We start from the raw sequence: 11,171 nt of genomic DNA, 5'->3' as shown, positions 1-11,171 counted from the left end.
ACTGGAATTGTAATGCAGTGAATGATAAGTGAAATAATCCATCTGTAAACAATTGTTGGAAAAATGGCTTGTGTCATGCACAAAGTAGATGTCCTAACCAAATTTCCAAAACTATAATTGTTAACAAGAAATTTGTGGAGTGGTTGAAAAACGACTTTTAATGACTCCAACCTAAGTGTATGTAAACTTCCGACTTCAACTGTACATATTACCTCAATTAAAATTAATTCAATTGTTTGTTTTCCGGTGTCTGTTCTGCTAGCTAGTTAGCAGTCGACGCATGACAATATTGTTGCCTGTTTATTTAGTTTAAAATATTACAATCAAAATGCAGATCTGCAATGTGTGCAGTGGAGAGACACCCAAATACCGATGTCCGGCCTGTAGAATCAGAAACTGCTCTCTCAGTTGTTACAAGACCCACAAGGCCAATGATACCTGCCAGCCCCTAAAACAGTCAGTCCCTCCTCCCTTTCAAGACCTAAATGGAGCATACAGCAATGCAGAGGATCCCTGGACCGTTGAAGATCTCCTTGATGATGACCAGACAGATAAAGTACCACTTCAGAGGCTACGGCGATTAGGCAAGTCGGAGGAGCTGAGAGAGCTGCTCCGAAACCCACATCTCAGTCAGCTGATGAGCTCTTTGGATGCGGCCGACAGCAAAGCAGACGCCATTAAGACCGCAATGCAAGAGCCTCTGTTTGTTGAGCTTTCAGATCAATGCTTGCAGATTGTTGAGAAAAACTATTAAAAATGTACTTGCAGACAGAGCTGAGCAGAATACAAAAAATAATAATAATAATTGTTTATTTTCCTCATCAATCTACACACAATACCCCATAGTGACAAAGCAAAAACATAAATATATATTCTTTGCTAATTTGTAATAAAAATGAACTGAAATATCACATTTACATAAGCATTCAGACCCTTTACTCTGTACTTTGTTGAATCACCTTTGGCAGTAACTACAGTCTTGAGTCTTCTTGGGTATGATGCTACAAGCTTGGCACACCTGTATTTGGGGAGTTTCTCCCATTCTTCTCTGCAGATCCTCTCAAGCTCTGTCCGGTTGTATGGGGAGCGTTGTGGCACAGCTACAGTGCCTTGCGAAAATATTCGGCCCCCTTGAACTTTGCGACCTTTTGCCACATTTCAGGCTTCAAACATAAAGATATAAAACTGTATTTTTTTGTTAAGAATCAACAACAAGTGGGACACAATCATGAAGTGGAACGACATTTATTTGATATTTCAAATTGTTTTAACAAATCAAAAACTGAAAAATTTGGCATGCAAAATTATTCAGCCCCCTTAAGTTAATACTTTGTAGCGCCACCTTTTGCTGTGATTACAGCTGTAAGTCGCTTGGGGTATGTCTCTATCAGTTTTGCACATTGAGAGACTGAAATACAAGCCTAATTGGTGAAGTTCTGCAGAGATGGTTGTCCTTCTGGAAGGTTCTCCCATCTCAACAGCGGAACTCTGGAGCTCTGTCAGAGTGACCATCAGGTTGCTCCTGGCCACCTGTGATTTTAAAGGGGAGGTATGTTCCACCACGTGTTGACACAGCTGGGGTTTTACTAGAGGAGCCAGGGTAGAGTAGGTGACACAGGTTGGTGACAACTGGGGTTCAAGCGAATGAATCTGTCACATTACGTTTTGAAGAGTTAAAGGACAAGGCTTGCGTTCATCCCATAGCCCTACTAGTCCCCCCCTCCCCCCAAAATGAAACCAACTAATAGTGATTACACATTTAGTTCAGTTCCATAGGGTGTGTAGGCCTACTTACTGGTTCTTATTACAACAATGATAGTCCCACAACAAGCCAGACTCGAACTCTACTGATCGCAAGCAAGTCGGACCAAACAAGACTACAATGATGGTGATTTTGGATGTTAAGCTACATGTTCATCCTCAGGATAGGCCTACGTTTTTGTTGGGAAGTGTAGTTCCATAAAACCAATCAGATATCCCATCCTGTCTTCACTTATTGGACCTTAGAACTAACATCCACCGCTGAATACAAGACTTAGACATGGATTATACCACTCTATCACTCATGTTATGGTGTATGAGATCACATTGTATATCTCCCGAATGGCACCCTATTCCCTTTATAGTGCACTACTTATAACCAGGGTTCATAGGGAATAGGCTGCCATTTGGGAAGCAGCCGTTGAATAAATCACAACACACTGAGTGTTGGCAGTTCTGGTTTGACATGACTACTAAATTCTATTGCCCCACCAGGGGCAGTTAAGTTTAATTGCCCACCCACAAGTGTCTCTGTTAGCAGCTTAGTGATTTGAGAAAGCAGCTTGGTAGGGTTCTACTTGGTTGTGACCCCTGAGCTAGCTCAAGGTCAACCCTTGGTATGCCCTCTGTGCACCTTTTGGACATGGAGTTATACAAGTCTTTCAAGAAGTCTGTGCTTGTATTTACTTTCTGTTATTCAAATAAAAAATGTTACTTGGCGTGTGACTGCAAAGGGCCTTGAGGCCTATCCTTTAGATCTTAGCTGCAGTACAGACAGTTCTACCCAGAGCTTCTCTGTGTGTGTGTTTGTGTGTGTGTTTATGGGCCCCGAGTCGGTGTGTGTGTGCGCGAGTCGGTGTGTGTGTGAGGAGGTAGCTATTACTCATACCAAGCAATTATACTTCTGTGATCGCTCAATTTCATATTTTCAATTCTAAAAGTCTCACATGGATATTCTTTTGTTAGGTTAATGATTAACAGATGTTGTAGTTAGGGATATATACTTTTTTCTACTGTATTATTGACTGTATGTATGTTTATTCCATGTGTAACCCTGTGTTGTTGTTTGTGTCGAACTGCTTTACTTTACCTTGGCCAGGTCGCAGTTGTAAATGAGAACTTGTTCTCAACTTGCCTACCTGGTTAAATAAAGGTTAAATTAAATTAAATTAAAAATTCACCAATTGTCACGACTTCCGCCGAGGTTGGCTCTCCTGCCCGTTCAGGCTGTGCTCGGCTGTCGTCATCACCGTCCTATTAGCCACTACCGATCCCTTTTCGGTTATCTGTTGGTTTTGTCTAATTGTTTTCACCTGTGTGTTAGTTAATTAGTATCTGTATATAATGTATATATATAATGTCCCGCCCTTGTTTTGTGCGGGATTGTTTGTTTTTGTCATTTCGTTTCGGCTGTCGGTGTTTTTGTGTTTTATTTCTCCGGTTTGTCTGTTATTTCCTGTTTTGGATACTTTTCACCCTGTTTGTATTTTGGGTTGTCCGTGTTTGTTTGTTCACCGGAGAATAAACCTCTATTCATTATTTGCTCTCTGCGCCTGATTCCACCCACCTTGACTAGTCGTGACACCAATATGACATTTATTGGCCGATACCGATATCCAATATTGTCCTTGCCAACAAACCTGATACCAAAGCCGATAACCGATATAAAAAATGCTAGTGGCTTTTATGCATTCTCGTACAGTTAAATAGTTGAAACACACACACACACACCAAAAAGTTATTTGGTCGCATTTACGTATGTCCCCATTACCAGTAAAACATAATCAAAATCTAGTTCTTTCACTTACTTGCTGTGCTGTTTTGTTCATTTGTTCAGTCGTTTCATTATCAACCAGGATTTCATCATACATGTCAAACAGTGAAGTTTCAAATCAAATCAATTTGTATTTGTCACATGCGCTGACTACAACAGAAGTATAATTGCTTAGTGTGAGCAATAGCTACCTCCTCACACACACAACACACACACCAACTCGCACACCCCTAAACACACACACACACACACACACACACACACACACACACACACACACACACACACACACACACACACACACACACACACACACACACACACACACACACACACACACACACACACACACACAGAGAGATACTCTGGGAAGAACTGTCTTACAGTAAAATGCCTACTCACATGCCCTTAACCAATATTGCTTTAAGAGGAAAAAAAAAAATGTTCAGTAAAAAATAGAAAATAAAAGTATCAAGTAAACAGCAGCAGTAAAATAACAAGCAAGGCTATATACAGGGGGTACTGGTACAGCGTCAATGTACCAGTACCAATCAATGTACCAGTACCAATCAAGTCTTTTACACTGTTGAGACAAAATTGAGAGTTTGTAAGCCACAAACTTCCTGGAGCTGTTCTGCTACAAGGGCACAAAAAAAAAAAAAAATTATGGATAGTGCACACGCAGATACACACACGCAGATACACACACGCAGATACACACACGCAGATACACACACGCAGATACACACACGCAGATACACACACGCAGATACACACACGCAAATACACACACGCAGACACTCACGCAAATACACACACGCAGATACACACACGCAAATACACACACGCAGATACACACACGCAGATACACACACGCAGATACACACATGCAAATACACACACTCAGATACACACACGCAAATACGCACACGCAGATACACACACGCAGATACACACACGCAGATACACACATGCAAATACACACACTCAGATACACACACGCAAATACGCACACGCAGATACACACACGCAGATACACACACGCCCACAGTCTCGTTCAGCCGCCACCAGTTTTCCCTGGAGTTCTTGATTCCAGACGACTGACTGACTGACTGACTGTGTCCATCTGTGGTCTATCTCTTCTTCCAACATGTTTTTTTCTCTGTAAAAGTGCCTTTCCTTACATAATGAGTACTAGTAATGAATGGAGCGGTCACGTTTATTAGGTTTAGTGGATGGATGGACAGACAGAGAACATCTGTCCATGGATCTGATTTTCATCACAATGACCTTTTATAGGATGTCATACAACGCTAACACAGAGGTCACAGCCATCAGTCACAGTTATCTGACGGAACCATGGTGTTCTATACCTACGTTTTCTATTTCTATTTTATCAGTATTTTCAAAGTCGCATATGAACATCCAGTAACAGGGTACAAAAAGTGAACTAATGAAAGATAGATAAAACACACTGTTGAATGGACCAGAATAACCTTTTAACAGTAAGCTATACAAAATGACTTACTCACTAAATATTAGACCTATAATAAATAAAAGGAATATTTTACCTTTATTTAACCAGGCAAGTCAGTTAAGAACAAATTCTTATTTTCAATGAGGGCCTAGGAACAGTGGGTTAACTGCCTGTTCAGGGGCAGAACGACAGATTTGTACCTTGTCAGCTTGGGGGTTTGAACTCGCAACCTTCAGGTTACTAGTCCAACACTCTAACCACTAGGCTACCCTGCCGCCCCAATATATGTTCTGAGAGATAATCAACCGGTAGATTCAAAGCAGAGAGAGTAATGAATGTAAGCCTGACAAAACCATGTCCATATGTGTGCTTTGCTTCAATCTTTGCCAAGATGCAGAGTGGTGAGGGCACTATTCTATTAATTTGCCTTTACTAGTAATAATGCACTGACTAAACATTACTGTGTCGTAACAGTTGTTTTCCTGCCCAATAATGCAAGCATCCTGCTAGCGCCATCTGCTAGCGTCATCCTGCTAGCGCCATCCTGCTAGCGCCATCTGCTAGCGTCATCCTGCTAGCGTCATCTGCTAACGTCATCCTGCTAGCGTCATCTGCTAGCGCCATCCTGCTAGCGCCATCTGCTAGCGTCATCCTGCTAGCGCCATCCTGCTAGCGCCATCTGCTAGCGTCATCCTGCTAGCGCCATCCTGCTAGCGCCATCTGCTAGCGTCATCCTGCTAGCGCCATCCTGCTAGCGCCATCTGCTAGCGTCATCCTGCTAGCGTCATCTGCTAGCGTCGTCCTGTCATCAAAAATGTATCTTTTGAGACGCAGAGGCAGAATATAAGAAGAACCAGACAAAGGACCCGTTTGCCACAGTCCACGACACAGCAGAGCATGCTGGGTAAAAGGCTACGTCCCAAATGGCACCCTATTCCCTACATAATATACAGATGTAGGATATTGAGGATTTGAGCCATTTTACTACAGCAGGAAAATAATCCTGCCGAAAAAGGAAATGTGAATTATTATGTGGATTTTAATTAATGGACATGTTTGTAGGGGTTGATACATTTTTCGTAAGGAAAATCAAGTCTGAAATATAAAAATGGAAATTATAAACTTCAGATGCCTTTTTAAACCTAAAATACACTGTCACAGATCCCCCGGATCTTTCATTATGCACACCTGGCCCTTATTCCCACTGATTAGTACTTGTCTAAGTGTGCCCTTTGGTTTCCCTTGGGTGGTCGATTATTGTTACTATGTCCATTGGCGTGTGTGAGTACCTGTGCTGTGTGTTTTGGCTTTCGTGCCATTGTGGATTGTGCAGATGATTACAGGTCTCATCCCATGTGATAATCATTGTAAGTGTGTGATTTATTCGAGGTACTCCTCGCTCTTTTGTTTTGGGTTTCTACCCTGTGTTTTGTTACGTGTTTGTTTGGTCTTTGTCCCTGTGCCTTTACATGGCACAACATTATTTTGGCTGAATAAAAATCCCTGTTACGCATTCCTGCGTCTGTCTCCCAAATCTCTTCATGCCATTGTGACATACACTACAAGTACATTTCCTGCAGGGCCCATAGGGCTCTGGTCAAAGGTAGTGCACTATATAGGGATTGGGGTGCCATTTGGAACGCATCCTAAGAGCGCCCCAGCCTCGGCCAGCCCAAGTATGACAAATACAGCTTTGGTTCAATACAAATTCAATTATTCACACTTCAGGCTTACTGCTGGATGTGAAAAAGATCATTGGTTTGTGTTCTCATGTCCATCCTTCATGGTATGGCACAATGACAACGCCTAAGGGGAACGTAAGGTCACAATTCATCACCCTGTACTTCAGAGAGAGGGAGGGGAAGGGTGAGAGGAAAGAGGGGGAGTCTGTGTGTGTCTGTGCGAGTGTGTGTGTGTGCCTGTGTGTGCCTGTGTGTGTGTGTGTCTGTGTGTGTGTGTGTGTGTGTGTGTGTGTGTGTGTGTGTGTGTGTGTGTGTGTGTGTGTGTGTGTGTGTGTGTGTGTGTGTGTGTGTGTGTGTGTGTGTGTGTGTGTGTGTGTGTGTGTGTGTGTGTGTGTGTGTGTGTGTGTGTGTGTGTGTGTGTGTGGCTATGTGCTCCCCCAGCAGGGTCTGTGTACGGGAGATGAATATGATTGAATTACTATTGCATTTCAATACCCCTATAGTATAAGACAATGAATGGTATGTTTATGTCCTGTCCCCACTGAAGCATACAGTCATCGCAGAGGTTCAGAGGACCATTTATTAAACAGCAAAGCAACCTGTTCCAAGGCTGCTGGGCAACCCTGACCTTTGGTGCTTTGACGTTCTCTGTTGCTGAATTCCTCTGAAAAGAACATTGCATGTATTCACCCACAAACACACACATCACAATCTCTTTGTACTCATATTTTCTTCAAAGGATCACTAGAGAAGGGCACAGGTGTGTCAGCCTCTTTGAGTGATGCGACACTGGCTTTATTCCGTGGCACTGACCCACTGAAAGCATAGGACAGCTACACATGTAAGTGTACATAATATATAGGACAAAAGCATGGACAGATAAGTGTCTTTAGGACAAAAGCAAAGCAAATGCAAAGTGTCCATAAATACATAGTAGATCTGTATACATACTGTAGGATACGTAGAGCAGCATGATACACACGGGGAGCAGATCTCCACAGAACCAACATGAGACAAGTCATTTGTATTCTTTTAACAGCACAGGGTGCATCGGCTCTTGACTCATCATTCGAAGCTCTCTCCCAGTGTTAAAAGAGTTCTCAAAGCTGAGTATCCTTTGCTGAGATTCCCCCTCCTACACGTAGTGGAGTCCAAAGCCTCCAGTATAGATTTCAGTGATGAGAAGAGAAGTTGCTCTATGGGTTGTGAGGCTGAGAGCTGGAGATCAAAGAGGATCAAGCCTGATGATCTGTGTAACGTTTTAGATAGAGCTCAGGGCCTGCAGACCTGACTAGAATGCTCAAACCTGGTCAAAGGCAGTGTGTGTGTATTTTTTATTTTATTTAACTAGGCAAGTCAGTTAAGAACACATTATTATTTACAATGACGGCCTAAGAACAAGGTTAACTGCCTTGTTCAGGGGCAGAACAACAGATTTTTACCTTGTCAGCTCTGGGATTTGATCTATCAACCTTTCAGTTACTGGCCTAACACCCTAACCACTAGGCTACCTGCTGCCCCACCTACCGTGTGTGTGTGTGTGTGTGTGTGTGTGTGTGTGTGTGTGTGTGTGTGTGTGTGTGTGTGTGTGTGTGTGTGTGTGTGTGTGTGTGTGTGTGTGTGTGTGTGTGTGTGTGTGTGTGTGTGTGTGTGTGTGTGTGTGTGTGTGTGTGTGTGTGTGTGTGTGTGTGTGTGCTACAAGCTATAGTCTGCATGGAGTTTATCACAGGCAGTCTACAATGACAGATTTAGTAGTACAACAGTCTACACTTGGAAAAAAGGTTCCTAAATGGTTCTGTGGTTGTTGCCATAGGAAAACCAATTTTGGTTCCACATAGAACTATTTTGGGTTCCATGTAGAACCCTCTATATAAAGAGTTCTACATGGAACTCAAAACGGTTCTACCTGGAGACAGACGAAAAACCCTTTCAGGTACTAGATAGCACTTTTTACTAATTGGAAGGGGAAAGGAAGAACAGCTCATTGAATTTCATTTGATTGTATAGCGCTGGCTACACAGCAGTATTAATATTGTACATTTAAACTAATGTATGGGAAAACCATAAACCTATTATTCAGGGTCAAGCTACTAAGGTCAAATGTCCTTTATCTACTTGGCTTTGATGAGCATCAAGTTAAACAGTGTGGCACTAAATATAAAATCTAACTTGGAAGTTGAATGATTCAGGTCACATACTGTATAGAAGCAACTGAAGATTGTATAAATAATCTCTCTCTCTCTCCACAAATTGTTTGACATTTTGAAAACTCTGATGTTTTTTTCCCTCCTGATGTTCAAAGGCGATTCGTTCTGTCATTCCTAACGCGCTTGATCATCGCAGCAACCCTTCTGAGAAGAGAAAATATACATCAGCTTTACGAGTCACAGTCAAACAAATGACCGACCCCTTCATCAGCTAGAGACACACACACAGTCTTCAGACGTCTGTCTGATATCAACCCAGCTGGAAACTAAACGCTGTCTCAGTCTCAGTTAGAGGGACGGACCTGCTTTGAACTAGCCACCCCGTTGACTGATCTGTCACCAATTTTAACTAACGAGTTCATGCAAAATCCTCATCATTCTTGATTTGTGCTGTAGATAAATGGAGGGATCCTGTGCTTTACAGACCCTAGTAATAGCATGGAATTTCTCAGACTCCCTAGTAGGAAGCCTGCACAGACAGTTCCTAGCCAGTCGTCACCAACAGCAGTATAATCTGATGGGACCGTGATAACCCTCAACCAGGGTTTGTATCAGCATCAACTGTTTATCGTGAACTTTGTAGCAAAGATGTTTCAGCATCAAGGTCAATTCCAACAGATCGATGCATTTCAATAGAGAAATAGATAGATTCAATAGAGACCACTGTGCCAGCTGACATGGTCAGCAGTAAAATCATGCAGAGTTGGTTGGTGCTTCTTGAATATTGCTATTTACTTCTCTATCCAGAAGGGTTAGTTGTAATCAGGCGTATAGCGGAAACTGTGAGTGACCAGACCACTCCTGCTGAGTGATATAACACCCTCATATTCACACCCATCCGTTCTCGCAAAATGAGCCAGAATGATCCGGAATGTTAAAAATCTTCCCCCGGCTTTCCAGAGACTAGAGGGACCAGGCCTAATTAACATTCCGGAGTTCTGCAAGCCGAGGACTCTGGCACTCTCCTTTTTCCTCTTTTCCCAAGAAACTGGAGCAATCCTGAGAACTAGAGAGAGGGTTTTGCTGATGGGATGTAGGTAGCAAGAGTATATCTGCTCCACAGATTATTATTTAATCAAGGACAATGCTTTCTATTATTTTAGAAAACTTGTTTTGCTCAGGTTTTTGGGTCAGACCATTCAAAATCAACTTGACAGCGAACAGATTGATGAGAACTAATTTAAGTCTGGTCTGTCTCAGTTGTGTCGTATGCTAAGCAGAGTCATGTTCAATAGGCACCAAACAGGAGAAACCAGACTGAAACGCGGAAGAACCACCTGAAGTTGTCAGATAAAAAACAAAAACAAATGTTTTCTGTTGCAAATGTGTCAAAAGGTTTTCCATTGTGTTCCCTAATGAACATATCCCTGGCCTTCTTCCACAGACTGACAGGAACTTGCTATGTGACCATACAGGAAGTCCAACAGGAAGCAGCCGGGTGCGGGAACAGGAAGAAGCCAGAGAGTGAGAGAGAGAGAGAGAGAGAGAGAGAGAGAGAGAGAGAGAGAGAGAGAGAGAGGGGGAGAGAGAGAGAGAGAGAGAGAGAGATGGTGAGAGACAGAGATGAGAGAGAGAGAGAGAGAGAGAGAGAGAGAGAGAGAGAGAGAGAGAGAGAGAGAGAGAGAGAGAGAGAGAGAGAGAGAGAGAGAGAGAGAGAGAGAGAGAGAGAGAGAGAGAGAGAGAGAGAGAGAGAGAGAGAGAGGAGAGAGAGAGAGGAGAGAGAGAGAGAGAGAGAGAGAGAGAGAGAGAGAGAGAGAGAGAGAGAGAGAGAGAGAGAGAGAGAGAGGGTGAGAGAGAGAGAGAGAGAGAGGGGTGAGAGAGAGAGAGAGAGAGAGAGAGAGAGAGAGAGAGAGAGAGAGAGAGAGAGAGAGAGAGAGAGAGAGGAGGGTGGGTGAGAGAGCTCACAGAATGGCTTGATGATACAGTGGCAATGTTCAGGCAGTTTTGTCCTCATTGGCTGGCTGAATGAAGAGGAGATTTTCAGGAACACATTGAATGGATCTGGCTCCACATGCAGAAGGCTGCTCATTTATCTCTGAAGAGGATTTTCTCTCTCTCTCCATCCCCCTCTTCTTTGGGGAGCAAGCGGAGAGGAGAGGGGGTACTGGGCTGGGTGCCAGACGTGGAGGATGGCGGATGGGTACAAATGCTTGGCACAGGCTAGAAGAGGATGTACCAACAGCCTCAATGGCATCCACCTACTCCTGCAGTTCAGAGAGAGGTGAATCACCACTTATACTGCCACCAGTAAACTCTCAACACGCACAACA

General features: G+C 43.1%; 1 protein-coding gene across 1 annotated transcript; it reads left to right on the top strand.

Moving 5' to 3' along the window:
* Positions 1-259: 259 nt before the first annotated feature.
* On the top strand, positions 260-770 carry LOC124013375 (zinc finger HIT domain-containing protein 3-like). The gene has a single exon (XM_046327679.1). It carries the CDS (start codon positions 329-331, stop codon positions 752-754), a length of 426 nt encoding a protein of 141 aa, XP_046183635.1. The 5' UTR covers positions 260-328; the 3' UTR covers positions 755-770.
* Positions 771-11,171: the final 10,401 nt, after the last annotated feature.

This window comes from Oncorhynchus gorbuscha, linkage group LG24 (assembly GCF_021184085.1).
Source record: "Oncorhynchus gorbuscha isolate QuinsamMale2020 ecotype Even-year linkage group LG24, OgorEven_v1.0, whole genome shotgun sequence".
Taxonomy (NCBI): domain Eukaryota; kingdom Metazoa; phylum Chordata; class Actinopteri; order Salmoniformes; family Salmonidae; genus Oncorhynchus; species Oncorhynchus gorbuscha.
The sequence above is the reverse complement of the archived record's forward strand: the minus strand, read 5'-3'. Positions and strand labels throughout refer to the sequence as shown.